Source organism: Rhea americana, unplaced genomic scaffold (assembly GCF_003343005.1).
Source record: "Rhea americana isolate MKP2758 unplaced genomic scaffold, rheAme1 scaffold_169, whole genome shotgun sequence".
Lineage (NCBI taxonomy): Eukaryota > Metazoa > Chordata > Aves > Rheiformes > Rheidae > Rhea > Rhea americana.
In genome coordinates this window covers 2,021,352-2,045,128 of record NW_028185805.1, presented here as the reverse complement: position 1 = coordinate 2,045,128, position 23,777 = coordinate 2,021,352, and the positions used below count along the sequence as shown (strand labels likewise).

At 37.4% G+C, this 23,777-nt stretch overlaps 1 protein-coding gene across 1 annotated transcript in view; it reads right to left on the bottom strand.

Moving 5' to 3' along the window:
* Nucleotides 1-11,638: 11,638 nt before the first annotated feature.
* Nucleotides 11,639-23,777, bottom strand: part of LOC146598194 (E3 ubiquitin-protein ligase parkin-like) — a 122,444-nt gene continuing 110,305 nt past the window's right edge. Inside the window, exons 4-5 of the mRNA XM_085300768.1 lie at nt 17,943-18,183; nt 11,639-11,802 (exon numbers count right to left, since the gene is read on the bottom strand). Coding sequence (XP_085156894.1) covers nt 11,705-11,802; nt 17,943-18,183 — 339 coding nt within the window. The 3' untranslated portion in view covers nt 11,639-11,704. The remainder of the gene's footprint in view (nt 11,803-17,942; nt 18,184-23,777) is intronic.

Here is a 23,777-nt window from a genome sequence, read left to right as displayed (position 1 = left end):
TTAGGGTTAGGGTTAGGAAAGCCATAAAGCATAGAGCCCCATGTGGAGTGGAGGTGTGAAGAGCAAGGCAGAGGAAATGTGAGGCTTCAGCAATATTGCTCCCAGGATATTTTCCCCTTCGAACACAGCAATGCTTCTGGTGGACTATGACCATGAGGGTTTTAGCGTTAGGGTTAGGGTTAGGGTTAGGGTTAGGAAAGCCATAAAGCATAGAGCCCCACGTGGAGTGGAGGTGTGAAGAGCAAGGCAAAGGAAACGTCAGGCTGCAGCCATATTGCTCCCAGCATATTTTCCCCATGGAATACAGCAATGGTCCTGGTGGCCCATGGCCATGCTGTGTTTTAGCATTAGGGCTAGGGTTAGGGTTAGGGTTAGGGTTAGGAAAGCCATAAAGCATAGAGCCNCATGTGGAGTGGAGGTGTGAAGAGCAAGGCAAAGGAAATGTCAGGCTGCAGCAATATTGCTCCCAGGATATTTTCCCCATTGAACACAGCAATAGGTCTCGTGGTCTATGGACATGCTGGGTTTTAGCATTAGTGTTAGGGTTAGGGTTAGGAAAGCGATAAAGCGTAGAACCACGCATGGAGTCGAGGTGTGAAGAGCAAGGCAAAGGAAATGTCAGGCTGCAGCAATATTGCTCCCAGCACATTTTCTCCATTGAAGACCACAGTGGTCCTGCTGGTTCTATGGCCATCGTGGGCATTAGGGTTAGGGTTAGGGTTAGGGTTCGGGTTAGGAAAGATGCGAAGCGTCAAGCCCCAAGTGGAGTGAAGGTTTAAAGAGTAAGGTAAAGGAAATTTTAGGCTGCAGCAATATTGCTCCCAGAACATTTTCTCTATTAAGATGGAGAAAATGTTTTTTTAAATGTGACTCGGGAAAGTGGTTGGCTGAGATTCCTGCCTATGTGGCAATGATGGGAATAGCTGCTACCTATCGGAATAATGGATGGGAATGATGGGTGGTAATCATGGAGAGATGAAGGTACTGAAGAACTGACAGATTTATGAAAACAACAAGAGTGTGGAAATGGAAGCAGTGAAGGAAGAAGGACACAGAACTAAAGAAACTAACCGGGAGATGGCATTGCATAGGGAGGCAATTGCAATGAAAATCTTTTTGAATTGCTAGATAAATTTAAAATTAAAGTAATGAAGTACTATTTGCGAACAGATCCTGCCAGGAAGCAGAGAAGACAAAAACTGTCAACTGTTGAACACCCTGGGGCAAGAGCAGTTCGCTAGTGCTGGCTGCAGATTTTCCTCAGTTAGCAAGCAAAAGACTGGCCGAGGTACTCCACTTTTAAATAGCTGGAGCACAAGATGCATATGAAGTTGTTAGTAAAAGCAGCTCCTTGCATAATATGGGAAAAAGAATCAGACAGGAACATTTTGATTTGATACTATCAAAGGCATATTTTGCATAAGTGGTGAAGTTGAGTGTTGGAGATGAGAGCCAGATACACGATCAAAAAGGTATAAAAACAGTAAAGGAAATTAACAATGAAGAAATCACATTTTAACTCTGAAAAAAGGCACAAAATAAAGAATGATTAGGGAAAAGAATATTCTCCCTGACAGAATGCATAAAGCTAAATTGTTGTATTATATCAGAGATGAGCTAGGAAAAGATAAGGGCTGGACCGGCAGAATGTAGAACACAGAGCAGATAAAAGTATCAGCAACTTTCAAGAAGGACACCTCACTGTAATGATTAAAAAGTGTAAGAAAGGGCTATTATTTCATACAGCTATTTTATATACTAGATAACATTACTATGAGGGTCTGACTAAAGGGACCATGGTAAATAATATGCTATAAATTTATCTTCCTTTGATGAGCTAAAACTTAAAAGTCCTTGAGCTCTGAGCAAAAAATGCTTTCATCTTAATCATCAGTCTCATTCACAAGTACACATATATTTACCAGCAATGCCTATCGCTCTTTTGAAAGCTCTAAGAACGACAAACAAAATGGTACATGCTATTTGCAGCAAAATGGTGAAAAGATATGAAGCATGTGATTTTATATAGGGACTATATGGATAGCTGCAGTGCCACAGAACTCTAACTTTGAATGCAATGATCTTATTTTCACGAAATATAAATTAAATTTTTATCAAAAGGGAAATAATGTAAAGCGTGTTTATGTATAGCATCAACACAGCATAATGAAATATTTTTTGGGGGGAGAGGTTCTACTGTAAGTTCATGTTAGCAATAAGATACTTCAATACAATTGTTATAACAAATATAAGCAAAATGAAAATTAATTCTAACTGAAATTATTTCTCACAAGCATCCTTCCACTTAAAAAATTCAACATAGGTAAAGCACACACACTTTTACACATATATAGACTTCAAAATGCTTAAAATTAAATATTGAACTTTTGAAAATATTGACTAATACATCAAGTGACAAGTATCAACTACCGGAAAAGAGAAAGCATTGTACAAGTTACTAATAGACTATTTATTTAATGGAAGGAGATTATCCTAATATATTTAGAAGCCAGTAATTAGATATCTAGGCAGCTTACAGGCAGAAGATACACATCAGTTCAGATCCCTCTTCTTGGTGCAGACAACTGTGGTATCCACCCGTCATCAGCTATTTTCCTTTTGTTACAGACACCCAATCTTCTCTTAGTTTTACACTATTGAGTTTAAACACTTCTCCTCAGCACTGATTCAAATCACATTCAATCCTTCCATTTGGAAATGCCTTTCTCCCTAAAATCACTTCTTTTTCCCTGAAGAAGACAAGTTAGTCAGCCAAACAGTAGTTACTACAATTACCAACAGAGAGGCCCTTAGAAAATGACTGTCATTTAAAAATCAGTTAGCTTTAATATTGTGCAATAAACATAGCTTCGTTATATCCACTATAAATCCCATTATTCAAAATCTGAAAATAAGGCAATAAAAAGGAATTGTACTGGAACTTGAATTAAAAAAAAATTAGCTCCACCAACTTTGTATCTATTCTTTAAAATTATCCTACAATTTGTCCCACATAAACCTACTCTTTTTAAGAGTTACAGCTTCAAATACTATGCAAGTTGTCCAGAGATCTTCATTGCAAAAACAATCTGATAGCATAAATATATTTATAAACCAATAAACATATAACAGTGAAAGGCTGAAGAAGCTAATATAGACCTTGAAAAATGCTCTAGTCAACATTTAATAAAAGAAATGCATAGGCCACTGACAGGCCACAGTCTAAGACAGAAGAAAGAAAAACAGTTGTAAATCTTATGAAAATTTTTAGAAAGTAAAACCAACCACAAATCAATTTTAGAAATCCAAACCAGCAACAATTAGTTCAAAATATTGCTTGCATAAGATATATCATAAGGAAAATAAAATAGACATCATCATATTTAATGCAGGTAGGATGGGAAAATGCCGCAAAAAAAAAAAAGTAACACTTTTCTTTATGGGTCAGTGATAAATACTTAGGAAGGATAAAAACTAAAGGTTATAAATATTTTAGGGATAGTGTTATAACCTTTTTTAAAAAATGTGTCTGGTAGTATTAACTGTTCACATCAGTTAACCAAAAGAGGGCACAAACATTTTTGGAAAAGTATTTGAGATATAACTTGTATAAATATTAATGAAAGCTACAGCTTTCTATGAGATGATCCAAAGCAACACTCTGGAAGCTGAGAATGAGAACACAACCTCAATAAATAGATGGAAACCAAAAAGTTAATGAATTGCCCTAACATAGCCTCCATTTTTCTCAGTCCTAGTATAGGGGGACTAGTATAGGCTTTATTTCTCAAGCCTTTCACGTTATCATAAGGATAAGAAGATACTGCCTCGCCTGACTGAACATATAGGAAACAGCATTATTTCATTATAAACTAAAAGATTGAGAGAGTTCAACAAATACATGTTTCTTCAAGATTTTGTGCATCATCCCTGTTTGGAAGCCACACCAATGTGTGCATCCTTCCTTACTGTTTGTCCCGCAGGTGCTGGATCACAGTTACTGGTTTCAAGGATTGCCACCAGTGATACTGAGACACGTATAACAGTCACATAATCAATTATACAGACTGAATTGTTATGTCTGTGCATACAACACTGACTGTGGAGCTTTAGAATTTCTGGAGATAAAGACAAGTACTCAATACTAAAATGTTATAATAATATTGCTGTTTGTAACTGGTGCTCTGTTTAAGGCAAGAGAGCTCTCTAAGCTTAGTTATACTGTCTACAATCATACTGTATTTAAATAAAGAAAAACATGACAAGTAACTGCTTATCTGACTCATGACTACACAGCTAACTGCACATTCTTTMATTTTTCTTAATGAGCACTACATCTTTATTCTAGCAGAAAAGAAACAACTAGTGAAAACAGGACTGTCCAGTAAAATACTAGATAACTTGCCAGTACTTTTGATATATAAAATACTTCAGCATGTTTCAAAATTTCACACAACAGCAATGTACAACAGACATTGCCTTTCTGATTGATTTAGAGTATTCCTTTTCATTCTCAGTGCCTGCATGTCATACTCTTAACTCYGAGTGTTCCACAGAACTAGAATTTTAAAGATGATTTACTTCTCTTAGAAATAATAAAGAACTGGAAACTTGCTCTAGAAAGATGTATCTATAATTCACTTGACACAGTATTTTTCACTATAGCAAGAAAGTGCCAAACCGGCACCAATACTTCAGATTGAACCACTTAGTTTATAAAAGTCACTATTTAATGACATGAATAGCTTACTATTTATTAGAAGTAGTATTCTGAAGAAGATACTTTTTGGCTTCTAAAGAAGGTACAGGATTTAGATCAGTTGATAATCTCCCTCTTGAAGGCATGTCCTGAAAAATGGAAATCATTGTGTAAAAATGGCACTTAACCATCCTGTATTGTAACAGTATGGCAACTGCACCATTTTCATACTTATCTCTCTTACATATCTACATGTACAGCCCACTAGGCACCTGTTGTCTATGACTTAAACATGGAAATAACTTTCCCAATCACTGAAATAGTGATACAAGCTAGTTACATCTTTCCAACTTACGGTTATCTCAACATATCTGAAAATTTTCCCCCAGTAGGGTAATGATACCTCCAATCTAGTTATCTCATTTGCTTTCTAAAGATATAGGATTCTGCCTATGATAGCTTTGACCTTCAGCACAAAGCCATTCTCACTGCACTTTGGGGAAAAACCTTGGGGGGTCTCCAGTCAGAATACCTGTTGACTTGATCATCTTTGTAAACAACCAGAAAATTCACTTTACTGTCCAAAAGGAATACAAGGCTCCTCTATCAAAAGAAATTAAACTAATATTTAAACACTTAAAATAACCAAAGGTGATATTTCTAAGATTATAACTAGTATTCTGTCATTCTAATTCATAATTACCCCTTTTTCTGAAATGTGAAGTTATGATCAAGGACGAATGCAATAATATGTGGGCCTGCAGGAGTAGGAGAAATTATCAGTATATCATATGGTTCATTTGTCAATATACTCTCTAGTTCATCAACTGTTAGATATTTTTGATACTTGATGTGATATTTAGATGTGATATTTAGATGTGATATTAGTATTAACTGCTCATTGCATTGTAGAGATTAAAGTGCATAGCAATTCTCTTCTCCAGATTAATTTAAATCAAGTCCTATTATCATTCTTCAACCTGTTGATTTAGGAAACTCTCTGCCCAATGAGTTCCTGTCACATGAACTATTGATAAGCTACTCCTCGCCACACTACACGCAGAACAGTGCCTTACCAACTGGTCATAACCTGATTTGCCGATTAGTGTGACACTTTGAACCAGTGGCTGCCTGCTTAACTCTTAGTTGTTTCTGTAGTGCCACACCAGTCAATTAAGCCAATTGCTTTGGGGGAATGATTTTGCTGAAATTAAACCAAAATGTTTAAAGATGATTTTGCACACTCAACTTGGAGCGTACTTCGTACCTCTTGATCTCTACAAAAGCTAGTTCTTCTTCTCCTGTCTCATATGAATGTAAGAAAGCACTTTTTCCACTGTTTCCTTCCACACAACCCTTTYGACTGTTGCACAAATGCTTGGCAGGGGCTCTCTTTCCTAGTGCTGAATTCCCAAGTCATACCATAATTTAGAGGACATTCTTGCAGCCTCAGAAAAGATTTCATCTAGATGCCTCCCAGCTACCTTCATCAGAAATAAAGCCATCAGTAAAAAAATTAAACTTCTGAAACTTCGCATTTTACTTAAATGTCTAATCTTTGCTTTGATCTCACAGCTTCGTGTGCTGTGAATAGCACACGAACAGATTTTCATGCGCTATTCAGTGCAGACTCATGTTAATCTAGGAAACAACTAAGTTATTGTCTAGAACTCTTCTCTAGCCCTTAACTCAGATTCTTGCTGTACTTGTACCTGAGCAGGAAGTAATCAACGGTAGTTCTGCCCTATTTACAGCAAATATAACTGACTAGAAGAACCCTTTAGTCTGGAGAACTGACTGACATGGTAGATCAATAAGTGTCTCAGAAATAGATGCAACTCTCAGAGTTTTAGGAGTTTTGATCACATCAGTTGAAATTTTCTTCTGCAGGAATAAGATGTATTCTTGACAAAATCATCTTGGCTATTCTCACAGAAAAAAGTCCTCGTAGGTTTGTAACAGAACAAAAACCTGAATGGAAATTACTGAATGAAAAAATAGAAAGCCACTCACGAAAAGAAAGAGATTTCAGGACCTGAACTATGTGAGGCTACACAAGAATAGGGACAGTAAAATGAAATATGTTAACAGATCAAGGAAAAACAGCAGAATAGATGCTATATTTACAGATGGCAATATTTAATGAGGATGTTTTATGTATCTACGCTCACTGATTAAATAGAGAGTGGTAGATTAATAGCCACCTTTCTGCTGCTTACTCAAAAGGTACTCTACTGTTTTTGTGCCTGGATGGCAGAAATAAAATGTATTTGCTCACATCTATATCTATAAATTAAATTTGCCTGAAAAATCTCTAACTTAAGAGAGAGAATGTAGAGGAGAGGTAACACCTTTATTTGACACAGAATTTCTTGCATCTTCTTGACAAAAGTTGCTGCTGCAGCAGTCACAACCCAATACCTACAGGAGCACACAACAGAGCTCAGGGAGCCAGCCCTTGGCACCAACCAGTGCCAGGCTGGCAAGGAAACTTCCAAAGCCAAAGGGCTCCAGGGCAGTGCAGTAATTTAATCTAAATCAGACTCGCTGGATTTCTCTTCACAATGAGAGAGAGAGACCTGCAGRAGGGAAGCTAGCAAGGTTCCCAAATGTGATGTTTTTGAGCTCACCTCCAAGATCCATCTGTTTCACTAGTTCTCCTGCATGTTTGTTCTCCTTCCTGTCTTATGCACTTCTTCCTTTCCAGGCAGTATCTCCCTCTTCTCTATCATATTTTATCCTGTAAGCCTCCAACTGGGTGCACTGCTTTTTCACCCACCCCTCAAGCCCCCATCACCACAACCACGTTTCTCCCTTTTTTTCTGTCTTTTGACAAGTAAATGTAAAGAGCCACAGAATTATGTCAGTCACCTTTTCAGTGGTACATCATCATGGAAGCTTGGAAAGAGTGCCCTAGTGCTCAGCAAATGTTTTGGCTCTAGAAGTCCCCAGGGACTCTTTGCTGCAGGATGCAGTTGCTGTCTTGATTGTTTAATCTTTGTGTTGCTGGGTAGGAGGATAGTTAAATAGATATAAAAAAATATACAAGACAGTAAAAAACAAAAATCTATGGACCAGATGGGCCTGCATTTTAAGTGAAAGTTCAGTTAGAGATATTCTAGTCCACAAATGTAGACAGAATTTTAGGAATGGAGACTGTCAAAACTGTTTGAAGCATTCAGCTGCAAATGCTAGTTATGGTAGCAGTCAGATATAACTGCTAAATCAGAACCTGATGTGCTCTTAAGGCAAAGGACCTGAGACTAAATACCAAAGCCCACAGCACAGATAAGCTTACAGGATGCAGTTTCAGATGTATCAGTGAATAAAAAGATTAAAAAGGCTAATCGTGAGTCTTAAGGTTGGCCATTGAACAGGAACTTCCAGAYCCTGGACATACTCCTGAAGGAACTGTGATTCTGAAATAGTGGTTGTACAGAAAGTGTTGTTATGACACACATAATCTAATTCAGAAATATTCCAGAYAGTTTCTCTTGCAGGCCATTGTAGCATGCTGTCTCGTAAGTGAAAGTCAGATCAAAGAACACAACATCTATCTTGAATTATTTTCTGTCCCTGTGATAATTTGATCCCAAATGCTGTAAGCCCACAGGAGTCCAGCATGCTCTGAGCAGGAAAGACTACCCAATGCTAGCGGATCCTGTAGAACATCAGTATTCCAGAAGCTTGCGGCAAATATTTGGTAATTACCTATGGCAATGCTTGTTGGTATAGCAAGGATCTTCATTTTGTTTTAATTTTGTAATACTCTTTGTGGGTATAATGTAGGCAGTGTTCTCTCATGAAGACTTCATATGACAGATTTAGCCAGACTGCAGCACGAAGCTGAAGATCCCTCAGAGTAGGAGAAAAAAAGCTTACTCTGAGGGATTTTTGGAGATTCGATGTATAATCTCAGTTTGGTTTCCAATGGTTCAATATTCTCTAAAAAAATCAAACAAACAAACAACCCAAAAGAATGAAACAGCTGAAATCCTTTGTGGCAGTCCCCAGTGAGAAGCCCGAATGGACATGAARGCCACTACGTTAGCATTTCTAACAATAATCACCCATGTAGCAGTCCAAATATGAAACCTTGACCCTAAGAAAGCTAATGGCAAAAGCCTACGGACATTTTGGCAAAGCAATGGAGGAGCCTGCACTGACTTTGATATTGTTTTTCTGTGAATAAGAAATAAATCTTTTGAATTAACTGTCCATTYTTCTATCACAAGCATTGCTTTGTCTAAAAAATACAGAGAATCTATCATCTCTTGCCTAAAGCAATGATCTTTTTCTTTCAAGGAAGTTCAAATTTAGTCCCATTGAAGCTATTTGTCCTTAATAAAGAGAGAGCAGGATATGTTTTGTATGGCTATTTTTTACCTCCTTGTATCAACTGAATTTATTAAACTATATCTGTTGCATATAATTACTTTTTGTTGATCAAGCCCTTCTAACAGGTCTGTTCTTTCTGTATCCTTGCTGTGTGCACAGAACTCCCAAAGACATTAATGAAACTCAGGCATGTGATTTGAGGAAAGAATAAGTCTCATATGTCATTTTGAGCAGAAAGACGTTTTAACAGAGACCATGTAGTGCAAGTGCTAAGTCACACAGTAGAGGCAGCAAATGTTTTGTTAAATGACTTTAAACAAAGCATTCTTCCTACTTGAGCCTTATAATTAATATAATATAGTATAATATAATATAAKAAATAATATCTTTGTTAAAGAAGAATCACCCTACTTGTCTATTGCTGTGTTTTTACACATAGGAGGTGTTTCCTAAGTGCTATTTTCCCTTTTTTTCCTGCTCTCATGTAAGCCAACAATTCATGCCAACAATTATCTGGAAAACATAACATGCATAGTTTTGTTTAATCAACACAGAACATTTTCCATCTACAAATGCCACCACCAGCCGGTGGCATAAAGTTGAGGGTTGTGCATTTGCAGAAGAAAGCCCATCTATGCTTTCACCCATAAACAATCAAAATACATTCCAAGGACACAGCAGTGCTCCCTGCCTCCCCCTTGACACAGGGGAGCTAGCAAATGTTATCGGCTTCAATTAACATGAAAGGGCCTTTAAAAACAATAAAGTAATTAGACATGTTCATGAGAGATAATTATGTCATGTAAAGATGAGCATTCCCAGAAGTGCTTTTGGCGCTATTAGAAAAGAACATTTCTCCTCTCAAATGAATTTTACAGACTTGCAAGGTGTGGGAAAATGGCTCCACTCTCATCAGAGTTAAAAGCATATGATACGAATGAGGTCTCCAGCATGTCACTGACTGCAATAAATTATCAAGTGTGTGTTCTGTTTTCTGAAATGGGCTCAATTTATCATTTTATTGAAAAGGTTCTATTATGCTAATGTCTTAAAAAATCACTTTTTGCTGTTGCTGGAAGGTCAAGAGGGGATATCAATTTTTATATTTAGAACTAGGAAGTACTGCAGCAGTGACTTGTCAAGGGTCAATAACCCTAACAGAGACATAATGTATGTAAGCATCAACTTCCAAGGACTTGGTAATGGCAAATTTTTATAACCCTACGGGAAGCAGAATAACCAGAGTATTTTCCTAAGCTTAACTATTTTAAAAGAAGTTTTTATAGAATTAGCAATAGTTAATTAGTGGGGTGAAAAATCCTCAAATTAAATCATGAATTGAGACTGAACACTGTTCAGCAAGCCCCGTTTCAAAGCTCAGATTAAAGAATGCTGTTATCTTTGGTGTCAACATACCCAGAAAGCATACCTGAAGGACAATCAGACAGAGTCAATTACCTGCAAAAAGGAATCTATACGTAATATTAGATGATATGAATACCTTCTTCCTTCTGAAGTATCAGATACAAAATAAGTACTAAGAGAGGAAGAGTATGAGATTTGGATAAGACAACTGRTTTGATCTCGCATAGTTGCTCTTTCATCAATATGGTTGAGATGTGATTGTATCCAGAAAACTTCTTATACACTGTGAATCAAAAACTAGAGCAYGGTTCCAGAAACATTATCATATTATGTACAACTTTTAACTAGAAGTGTTGTCTCATGGAATGTCTTCCCTTACCTCAAAAGGTATGCATAAACTGTCATTCAAGAAACTAGAGCAACTAATCAAGAGGGAGCACTTAACATATACTGATCTGATTCTGACATGAAAATGAGCTGAAAATGAGTAAGTGGAGCACTGTGAACCATTATCATCTCAATGGATCACCAATAAATACCCTTCTGGATCTCAGAGCTTAAAATATGGATCACAGTTTGAGAACATTTATGAATTGTGTTGGAAACTCATTTAAAACATTAAAGAAATTCTCATTTTATACACAGGAGCTAGTTAGCAGGATCGATTTAAAAATAAATGTAATTTCACTGCATCATATAAATATGTTACGGTCATACTCTTCTTTCACTACACACCTGGGTTTTTTCACCTATTTAAAATAAGTTACACCTGAAAAATRTATTTTAGAAAATTTCTACTTTATTTCTTGCCAAATTAAGGTCATGGATCAGTGCTTTCTTGACAATGGTTGATGATGGAACCTACTCAAACAAATCACTGTTCTTCATTTTTGTGTGATGAAAATACTTGAAGATGCAATTAGGGACTAATCAGAAATGCAGTTATTATGCTGTTTATGACTAGTGTGGACAGCATGCCTATACTGAAGGAAGGGATAACGTAGCAAAGAACAGGATTTCAGTCATAGCTATCTGTTTTCCCCATAACTCCTGAAAAGATCAAGAAGGAGAAATACTATGGTCAAAGGAGATACGAGCAAAAGAAGTATGTAGTTGCACATAGAAGACATCAAAGTGACAAAAGTTTGCAAAACTAAGAACAAAATAAGCACAAGGGACTGTAAATGGGCAGAATATCTTRTGGGTACAGAATATCCTGGAAAAGTAGCTGGCAAAACAAAAACAAGCAGTACAGGAGGCAGATGAGATCCCCCTTTGGGGAAGGGGGCAAGAACAAAAATATCAAGTATGAAAAGGAAAGAAGGAGAAGAAAGAAGAGAAGTTTGTTTCAGTTATGATTTCTTCTGCTGAAGAGCTCACAGGCCTGATCATCTCATCCTCTGCAACGACAAGGACCATAACCATCAGTGCAACCAGCACAGCATCAGCTTTGTGGTACTGTATATTCTCAACTAAGTTAGGATGTAAGTGTTAAGGTCTAACAGTTTGTGTATTGAATGCATRGTGATAATGATTAACAATATGCAGGAACTAACCAATAGCACAATGTAAATGGCTAATGAATGAATTCTATGGAGTTTTGTTTTAAATTTTAAAATTGGTCTGATCTATCAGTCTTACAATGACCCCATCACAGTGTTCTCTATTCAGCTGCAACAGAATTGTACATACAATACACTCACGGAGTGGGTAACCAAGACAGATGTAGCCATGCTTCCCTGAAACATTTGCCAAAATCAGGACTAGTATATTATTGCTGAGCTGATACTTAATTCCACTATTTCAAAATAAGCAAATTATTTCCTTTTTTGTTCTAGATGTAGATTGATACTCAGATTGATTCTGCATTTCATATTTAAAACTTCAGAAAATAATGCATTTTAAAAGCTCTGAATCAAAAATACACTAAATCAAAATGTGGTGCATAATGCATTTTCATTCACATTAAAAGTGGTTATAGGATTTAATCCTAATACAAAAGCAAACTGTCAGTGCACCAAATCAGAAAATACCATAGTAACCTAACTAGTGATTTGAATGTGTCTGCTGAAACAATACATTCGTTGCATACTAAGTAATTTATTATTTTTTCTTGTACAGCCCAATGAATCTTTTCCAAATGAATGCCTGTCAAAAGAATTTTACTGTAAGCACCATGTAACTGCCATTAAATGGTGTACTACTATTTGAAGAAATTTAAGAATGAAAATTCAGTGGAAGCACTCTGCTTGCTGTTTTTAGAATAAGCTTTGATAACTCACAAAAAAAGGAAAATAACTCAAGATAACTCAGAAAAAAGGACCTAATTACTGAACACAATTTAAACAGAATACTGATTTACCCTCCTCAAACTACTGATTTACACTAGCGTGGACCACAAGTAGGTTTAATTCACTAATTTATTTTATAATTAATTCATTAATGATTCCTACAAACACACCAAAGAAAATATCTTCATACTGATTGGTTTCCCATTTAAAAATGCAATTAAACGATACAGAGAAACCTTAAAAGATTTTTTTCTTTTTCTCTTTTTTAAGGCAATGGTAAATTCTTAGGTATTCCATTTTCTGACACAGCGAACCAAAAGTAGGTCAAGAAAATATAAGTTCATTGCTGTACTTGTCCTAGGTTTGGCTGGTTCAGCTGCTGAACGCTTACAAAGCTTCATGTCTCAGAGTATCAATATAGATGTTCTTGCAGTGCGTGAGGCCATTTTGGATGGATCAGTGCTCACATTTCGGTGGCACTCTCGAAAAGATGATAAGAAAGAGCACCAGTTGTATTTTTCAGTCTAGGAGCATTCGGCCTAACGCCACATTAAAATGGGGAGGTGGAGATACATATCATACTGTTACCTGACCTGGAACTAATTTAACAGTGTAAGTTTTAGAAACCTGATATGTAATTTTAAAATATGTCAGGAACACAGACTACTCCMTTTACTTCACACAAAACTTGACACAAAAACAATTTCTTATCCTCATAGGTTTTTAAATAAGAAGAATCTTAATAAAATGTAATATTACTTACCAAACACAGAAATTTTAACAYATCATAAGCAGAATACTATTCAAAAAGCATTCTTAAAGTGTCAGCCATATCCCCAGTTAAATTTATAATTTTTTTCGTTTCATCAGAGCTCTCATCATTTCATCATTTCATCAGAATGATGCACAGTCCTGCCTATCCAAACCCCAAATTCTGGATTTTCCCTTTGAAACTTGTCTGCCTGAGTCTTTCACATATCAGGCTCTCACACAGAGCTGAAACAGGATCATCATTTTAATATTTTAAGCACTGAAAACATTAAGGTTTTGCTAATGATAGTTTTACCTGCCTTAATTCTTTTTTTTTTTTTTTTTTTTGGTCAGGATAGGTGGTTTTAACATAAATTAAGAAATTAAGTTTTTGGTAAAACATTTTCTAACTAGGTGGAAAAGAATCAATTTCCTCTTTTTTTGCCAGAATTTACAGCTTTGCATGTCTACGTCACCACTGCCTCTGTGAAAAGAGGAACATGGAGAAATAAGGAGACCAAGAAGACACTGGTATATCCTAGGGAACTAAACAAATCAGCACTGCTAAAAAGCTGTAAACAAATTGACCTAAGTTAGGATACCAACACTTGATCAATTCTAGACAATATAATACAACAGCTGATAATGATAATGGATAATCAAAAATTAAATTGGTAACAACCTTAATATGAGTTTACAGAAAAAAAAAACTTGTCACAATACGGGGGTTTTGTGAGATTACAAATTCGCTGGACAAAGGTAGTTGATAAACAGATTTAGAGAGGGAACCACTGCGACTGTGTACTCTGACCTCCTGCCTAACAGTCCATAGTATTTCCACTTTCAAGTCCAGTCTTTATTGTTGGACATATGTTTTAGAATAACCTCCTGCATTTATATTTAAATGGCCAGATATAGAGAATTCATTACGAGCCAAGATGACTTCCATCAGCGGTTGATTTCCTGACAAGTTAAAATATGTGTGTGATATTTATGTCTGCCTGCTTTCAGCTTCTAGACTATTATAGCTTTATGCCCAAACCAGCCTATAAGATCTGATTCCCCCATTTTCAGATTTTCCCTCCCATGGGTGCCACAAGATTATATATGACGTATGATCCCATYCTGACCTGAAGTTTGGATTATTCTTGCGACTTTTCCCGTGAACTTTCTAACAGCTCTTCAGCAGCTTTCTTGAAGTTTAGACATCATGACTGCTCATTATATTCCAGCTGCAGTCACGCAAGTGCCGAAAGCAGAGGTACAGCATACTCCCCATCCCACTCAGTGTTTCCTACTTCCAAAGATCACATGARCTTTCTTGGACTCAGCATCACATTGCAAGCTCATATTCAGCTCCTGGACCAAAAAACCCCTCAAGTTTGCCAGACTGGTTCAAAGTCCCTCCACTCTGTACACTCATCTGCTGACAAACACCGATGCTGTGACATGCTTTGTTTGCTTACATGCTTTGTCTGGTCTTGTTTACCAAAGCACTTTGTCTCAGATATTGGACAGATTCTCTATGAAGGGGTGTGAGGTAGGATGAAAGCATGAAAGTCCCATGCTGAGCTTATTTCACACGTTCATTAGTAATCGCGCACGGTGCTTCTTAGCAGGCACAAAAAACTTTGTTATGATCTTTGTCTGCAAAGATGTGAAGATGGCGATGTGACTCTCTATGCCAACAGCTGACCTGGCTGGAGCRCACTGAGCTGCGCTGAACTCGGCAGAGCAACGCATGCTGCATGTTCGTACGCATGCCAGTAGAGCCCACATTTTATCACCCATTCATTTTTAGATAAAGATAATAAATAATTTCTCAGGTCTCATGCACAAAGAATTTCAAGCAGGCATTTGAAGTGTGCCCACTCTGTGCGACGCAGCACGTTTGGCGCCTAAGAGGGACACTCACCCGCGCTGCCCAGGTGTGCGGTGGCGTCACTGAGTGCTGCCTCACGCCGCCTTCACGCGGAAGGCCCAGCCGCCGAAGCGCTCACCCAACAGCAGTACGGCGTAACACAAGCGTCCTCTCATCACCTGGGAGCCTCCAGTATAATTCGACTGTGCAACTGCCAAGTATTCGAGCCAAATGCTTTGGCAACGCTGCTCCTGCACTGCAAGAGTTACTTGCACATCCTTCTCCTCAGAAGCCAAATGGGGAGGAAAATCCAACAAGTGCAGGGCAGGGACATAGTGTCTGTGGTACCACGMGGATGTACCTCGGGCTTTGAAAGAGATGGAGCCTCCTAGAGGTTACTGCTACTGCCGCGGAACAGCCGAGAAACACGTTTGACTGAACAGCGATCAATTAAACGAATCTTTTGCCTCTCAAGTGTAGGTTTAAACCTGTCCTGTAGTCACGGTGCGCGATGGGTCGCACACAAAAAGGTGATGGCTCGTCCTGCTGCGTAGGTGGCTAATTTAGGCTCGTCACCACCACAGCCATCTAATTTAGGCGCGTCACCACCACAGCCATCCACCTTTGAGGAGAGGCGCTTGACAAGCACAGTYGAAAGCGGCAGCGCTGGCGCACGCAGCCCGCGGCCACTCATTTCCACCACGGTGACTCCTCTCCGTTGTGCCAAAGCAAGCGCCTGCCTGCTACGCAGGGAGGCTTACTGGAAACCTGATCTGGATTTAACTTTTCTTTTTGCTGCATTATTTTTAACCCAGACTAGTCCTTAACTCCATGAATTATGTGACCACAAAGCAAAACAGACAAATAACAAGCCCCCCCAAACTCTAACAAAAACAAAAACCCAAATTCTCCCATGGGATTAACAAAAGYGGCAGAGCTGAACGGAGGCAAGGACAAGTATTCATAGCGAGCATCACAGCAAGCTGAGAAGGTAACAGGCCATTAAAAAGGAACTGTTACTAACAACCTTCCAGGCAGAACTGCCGGCCACTAACAGAGGCTCTTCCTTTCTTTCTGTATGATAAGAAATCTGTTCAGTTTAATCACAGATACAACTAGCACACAAACATTCTCARTACATTTCCCTCAACTGCCATTTGGCTATGGAAAAAATTTGCTACAACACAAGGTACTAATCAGTTTGTACTTGGCTTCACAGAGACTACAGTATGTGGAAAAATAAACTACATGAAAATTCGTTAATGCCCTATGCATGTATAAAAAATTCAGTAAAGTCAAGCACAGTTGTTAAGTCCAAGCAGATATTGTACATAGCTGTGACAAAATGAGTAAGAAGGAGCATTAAGAAGCTCACAGCATTATCTGGCTTTGGACGGTGAGCCCCACCTGAAACCACGTCCCTAGCTTACCGCACGCAAGTCGGCATGTGCCCCTCTTCCCTCGTTATTCATTCAGAACGGGAGATATGCATCATTAGCCAGGCACTAATTTGTTCGTAAACTGCACTCATCCATCATTAGCTGGCAGTGAGGGGTTGATCAAGTCACTTGTGGAACATTTGTGTGACCCTCCCGTGAATTGTACATTTTCTGCATGACTTACTTAAGAAATTCTCTAAAAGTTATTTTAGCAGTTTTAGTAACCATTATGTTAAGTGAGATGATTTTTGCGGTCAGGTGAGTCACAGAGATATCTCTCTATAATATTCCTGTATTACCTTCTGCATTCTGAACATAAGATGTCATATTCATATGTTATCTTTCGTATTCTGAATATAAGAGTTTAGCATTATCTTCTGCATTCTGTAAAAAGTGTATTTGTGTACCACTCTTTTTTTAAAATGACTTCTTTGATGGACTCCTACCACAAATCACCACTGGGGATCTGGTCCATTCAGTGACATCTCCTCATTTGGGACATGCACAGTTTTCAGTAAGGGTTACTTAGAATGCATGTGTGTGAGAGGGTTACCCTGAGATTATTCATGCTATATCTAAGGTAGTCTTTTTTGACTTGGATATATCCCTCCAGAGCCATTATAAATATTACAGCACAATCGGTTTGCCAGTAACTTAACTTGTGCCTCATTTGGCTGTTTACAATGAAGAAAAGAGATTCTCAGTAATAGTTTGGTGGACCAAGAACGACTAAAATCCACAGTATGAATCATCATATTTTGTGCCAATTACGTTTTTATAAATAAGAAGCCCATTGTATAGAAATACTTTTTTATAAAATGTATGGATATAAAAACATTATGACAGATTGGGAAGTAAGTACATTTCCAATGCATAAGCTAATCAACATTCTAGTTAAGGAAACTTCTGTTATGGAAATTCAGAGACTACTTTTGTCTACTCATAGACCTCTGAGTTTTTTGTCAGCTTATAAGCATTTGTAAAAATATTGGCATAGTAAAAGTCAGAGACATAAACAACACAAAAATCACTCAGTTTATCCACTAAGCACAGTTATTTTTGTAGAAGATATATTAGATGCTCATCACCTTTTAATATAGTTGTATTTTTTTTTCCTATCATATACAACTGTTCACCCTAGAAAGAAAGAGCCAAATGTTCAGGTACACATAATGAACTGCACCAAATCATAGATTTACCTGATTTGTCAGAGGGAAGAGAAATGCTCTTGTTTGCAGTATCCAGAATAACAGCTAACCCTTCAGAGAGTGATGGGAGGATGCTGGTACTGAGATCCACACGAGTTAGACTTTCAGGTTCTTTTTCCAAGCCTTTTAGAGAACCTCCAGCATGGCTATATTCTGCCTCATCCTTTTTCTGACTGCTTTTCTGTGGACTCTGAACAATATGAACAATACTCTGCTGCGTCAGGTCACAGTTCTGAAACACAAAACCAAAATCCAAATAAATAATTAATTGTGACATAAGGGACAAAATCTCTCTATCTCCAATTTGTTATTTGTTAAATGGTCTCCAAGCCATTTCATGCAGAATTTCACTGTGCAGTAATGGAGTTTAAAGGAAAGTGACAAGTGTAAATTGCTGGAATTAGGATTACTTGCACTGGCAAAAGGGTCACAACACTTACAAATTCTAAACATTTAACAAGGAAGTGGTGGATCAGAGCCAACAGCTCTAAATAAGAGTAGTTATTGGCAAAAAAGAAAAACTCCAGAGAGACGATTACTGTTAAGCCAAGTGCTAAAAATATTGAATATATAAAATACGTATGTACAGATAATGCTGATAAACACTATTCAGAACCCCATTTAGGGTCAAACTTGACAGTCACAAAGGTTCAGGACCAAGTTTCCCTGAAATATTTCTGTAAAAAGAAACAGGGAAGATGATGTTTCTGATGAACATCAATACTTATTTCTTTGTCTGTATTGTAGTTCTCAATCTAAATCTGGCATTAGCTGTAAACTCAGTATGAATTTTCCATTCTTTCCATCACATTCAGTCATTATCCTGAAATTAAAGGGATCTTTTGGAAAACATCATGACTGATATAGTCTTTTCTGACAAAACAAAAGAATTGCCCTCTGTTAGCCCAAGAGATCTCTCTTGTATACAGCAACCTCTTTCTCAGTTATCATCGGAGGTAATTCTTAGTCAGTCTTTCCAGATCTTAGAAAAAAGCAGGCTGAAAAAGGATTTTATGAAAGATCTACACATGATAAATCAGCATAGAAGACAAATATTTTTTTCCATTCTCCAAACACAGAACGGGAAAGCAAAGCATCATCTTAGAATTAATAATTATGGGGCTTTCAGAAGACCTGGACTTCAACTCCCTGATTCTTGCATTCATAAGATTCCCAGACATTTCATCTCTGCTCAGTATATGTTATTTTTCAGTATTTCTCATCTGGATGAAAAAACATACTCTATTTTRAGATATTTGTGCTTATCCTTAATGAAGGGCTTTCCAGAAAGGCTTTTATTGACCCTTTCATTGTAATCATGAACATTATTGTTTTTTGGGTGATTCCTCCTGGAAATCCACACCTCATTCTCCACTGTGATGAATGAATCACGTGTAAATGTCACGTTACACAGAAAGAAGTTTGAATTTCACAGAAAGAAGTTTGATTACTTTGAAAATAATTTTCGAACTCTTCTCAGCATCATCAGGTTGGTCATGTCTGCACTGAAACATCAAGATAGATTGCTGTCTACATTTTGGAAAAACAGAAAGAGAATTCAGAAGCATTTGTCCCAGCACCTTAATATTTTTAGTTTGCATTTGTAATTATTACACGCACTCTTAATTGAAAAAGATTCCTTTAAGAACATTTAAGTGTTGTTTATACCCTTGTCATTGTCCTACTTGATTACCTGCTCTCTCTGCTACCCCATTCTCCCTCCGAGTTGMGAAATGTTTATTTAGTGATTTTACTTGACATTCTCTTGCATTATTTCCCAACACTCCCACCCCTGCTCATTCTTTTTTATGTAATGAAATTCTAAAATATAAAATCTGTGCTTTTCTTATTTGAATTTTTAATAAGACATTCTTTCCCTAGTGAAGTAGTGTCCGTAGAGACTTGCCACGGAAGGATGTGGCAGACTTAATATTCAAACAATGCAGTTATTAGATTTGAACTTAAAAAACATTGTGTTAACATTAAAGCCTTCTGTACAGCTTGCTGCCCATTACATTTTAACAAGATCCATTTAAATAGCTTAGTAATTTAATTTCTGAACACAAAACCCAAACCTGAGTTATCACTCTAAACTCCTCCAAATAAGAATACTGCAAAAMATTACAGCAGATAAATTAATAACTTAAATTAATAACAAAATTAGCGATATAAGAGAATGAGGAGCTCAGAGGTGATTTCCTCAGTTTTCACTAGAATTACAGAGGGAAATGGGCATATATGTAAAAACTTGCAACCTTGAAACCCCCTAGCCAACTGCGAATCAGTCAAAACATGTTTTAATGAGCATCTCTTGTGGTAGTTCTGCTTGTTTTAACCTGCCCCTATCCCATCTCCTTCCATTTCTTCTCATCACTTGTAGTCTTTCTCAGTTTTGTTTGTTTTTTTAAGTTGGGATCAGTTCCCTGATTCAGTTCACTGCTTGATGTCACAAGCACTGCTACAGTCAGAACTGAAGGGCTAGTGCAGAAGCGAGACCAAGAGGGACGGTGGCGAGAGCTGTGGGAACCCTTACTGGGACCAAAGGAAATGCCCTGGCCACATCACAGCATCTTTCAGTCACTCTTGCTTAGGCTTGACCACTTCGACATGCACATCTGGTGCATGGTTTAGATCAGCTGATCTTTAAAAGGTATAGGGTCCTGTCCAACTCTCTTTGTGCCTGGCAGGTATGTGGTTACTTTACAAATAAAGGAGAGCTGACAAAATAAAGGCCTATCTTATCTAGTATTCCCTCTTTGATAGTATCAACCACCAGATAATTCAAATACTGGCATAAAATTTGCACTTCGGGCACTTATACATCTATATGACCAAGCAAGTCACTTATTCCTGGTTTTCACTTAGTAAATTTTGTTTGTATAATAATGAACAAATACTCCTAGGTGAATGTGTTGGGGTTTATCATCCTTATGCCTCTTTATCAGAAAAAAGAATAAACTTTGGATGACTGAACATCACTACTGAGAGGATAAGGCAGGTGCCAGACAGAGGGAAGCTTAATTAGCAAATCTCAGGATAAATTTTCACAGATAACAGCTAGAAAGAGAAAAAAAAATAAAAAGATCCTTTTATTTCTACACTGAGTACAGTTAATATGGAAGTCACTGCAGTAACAAGCATGGAAACCCAAATTTGCAGTGCTGTTTCTGACTGCATTTGAACTGAATTTACCCTGTGTTTCAAAGACAGGAAAATAATTCCTTATCTTTGCAAGAAAAGAAAGGAGGAAGTACAAGAAAAAAATTGTGATCATATCCTAATTGCGACGAAAGTTGGATTAGAATCTCTCCAAACAGATCCCAGAATTGTGGTGATTAATGCTTTACATCAGGCTACATTTTATAGACAGCAGATGGGCTAGGTCTGCAGCTTTTCTCACTGACAGGAGAGGTAGAATCAAAACCATTTCTGTAATGTTTTAGGTTTTGCCTTAGGTGACTATTGTAACACAAATATAAGATACAATTGTTTATGTCAATGCCACTTTCATATCCTTCATGTGTTTGTTTTATGCCTCAGGAAATATTTCTTTTGAGAAAATCTATTATTAATGAATCCAGAGATATTGTCTTGTCTTATCTGCTGATCCAAATTAATGCCTGTGATCCATATTCTAAAGGGAATTAGTGTACATATTGTAAATTATGAAATACCTCCTTTCACTAGAACAAAGGAAGCTGAGAAAATCGAGACATGATGCAGTATTAAAGACTGGTTCTTTTCAGRTAATGGTTTTGGGCTAACTTGGAAAAATGAATTAATAACAGATGAAATTCAAACTTTTCTTCCTCAAAAAGCCTTTGCTTTCATACTCTTCTGATTTTGCACATCCTAAATCAGCACATCCTGAGTGAATGCTACTCTTTGGTGCCACTAGCTGCAGGCAAGCTAGAAGGCCATTTGGGGCAAGTGAGGTAAAGTATGGAGAGCGAAGAGATGATCTGGTTGCAGTCACCCTGAAATCCTCTTATTCTGACAGATTTCTGCTTGATATCTTCATTAATAACTTATTTTGATAGTGATAGCAATAGTGAAAGAAGTGTTCTCCATCTAGCAAATATATAGCCCACTAGAGAAGTCATATAACATTTTCTGAAGTAAGTCGCATTTTATTTTTGAAATGTCCTACTTAAAGAAACACCAGGGGAACTGTGTTTGGGAAGTGGAACTTACGATCAAATCAGATTGGGAGGATTTTCATCTCAAATTCTGCTCAATTTTAAAGGGTCGGCCCTTTTTGATTTTGTAATTCGCAATGATATTCAAGACCTGAAAATGCTGTAAATACAGAACAGTGCTTGGAAGCTCTCGAATGTTGTGGTGCAGAATGTCTGAACCATATCAGAGTTAACATACTCCACTTTGATGAAAACGGTCAAATAGAGGAATGCTCTATGATAGTCAAACAAACAAGCAGCTCATATAAAGTAAGTCCACAGTACTCACTTCAGCACATGTGGGAAACAACCGTTACGATGAAGACATCAGTGCAAGATGACGAAAATCACCTTCTCCTTTCATTCCCTCGCTGGCATAGAGGATGTATCTTTTCCATTCACTGTCTGCCTTGCATCCCTCACTTGTGTTTTTACATTAACTCTTCTCCCACTAATCTTCCTAAACGAAGTATCAAGCAGTGGCAGAGGAGAGTCTCATCTCTCTTGCTAGTAGGGGCGAAAGTAGCATCTTTTTTGTAACTGTCACCTTGGACCACTTAACTGAATGATTCTCTTCTTCCCTGAGGCTGAACACTCAATGGTTGAGTTCAGAGAGGATTCTCACTGTTTCACGTCAAGTTTTGGATATTCYGTAATTTAGAGAAGAAGTCAGGTCCTTCAAGCAAAACCTCAAAAATAAAACTCTTAAATTGTGGAGGTCCCTATGATGGTAAAAGATTGGTTATTTTCTCAATGAAAAGCAGTGATATGAAAATAACTTTAGCTATCAATATTTTTAGAAAAAGAAAGGGAAGCAATAAGGGAGAGTTGGGTTAAAAGTGAAAGAAGGAATAGCTGAGCCTTCTGTTTGTACAGAAATCTAGGAGAATATCCTGTTACGTTCAGAAGCTGCCAAAAAATGGAATGCCAGCCAACCATCTCATTTTCTATGTCAAATAAAAGCCAYGAGAAAAACATTTCTAGCTTTATTTTCTTTCCATGTGATTTAGAGTAAATTCATTCCAGTTTTGATTTCTCAATGAAACAGAGACAAAAGACATTAGTCTGAATTTGAATGAAAAGGGAGCTTAATTTTGTGGGGTTTTTTTGTCTAGAAAAGTAAATTGAAATATTTTCACTYCATGTAAACTATTTTTTTCTTCTTCTTGTTTTTTTTTTTGGCCACAAAACTCAAATGCAATTGTTCACACTACACTGCCCATGACGAGTTCAAACTTTTGCTTTGCTCTGATGTTCCAGCACTTTGCCCAAGACTCTGTGGCCTCTAAGGCAGAGAGTTTGCCTAATGGGGATAACAGACATCTCAATAAGAGATACACACAAGGTAAATGCTCAGGAAAAGGTATGCTAAATTTCTAGGAATGGTCAACACAAACTGACGTATTGGCTTTCCAGTTAGGTTTTTTCTTAACTGTAYTCCATTTCAATAGACATGGAAGACAAGGAAGTATTTATTTCTCATTAATCTACAGAGTAAGTAAAATAATAAAAATGTTCTCCAGAGTAACCATAGCACAATACACCTCTTAAAAGCAATAGGACTCGTGTAAACTTATGGAAGACACACTAACTATATTGGAAAAATCTTTTCCCATGGACAGTGTAAACAGACATTAAAGGTGACCTT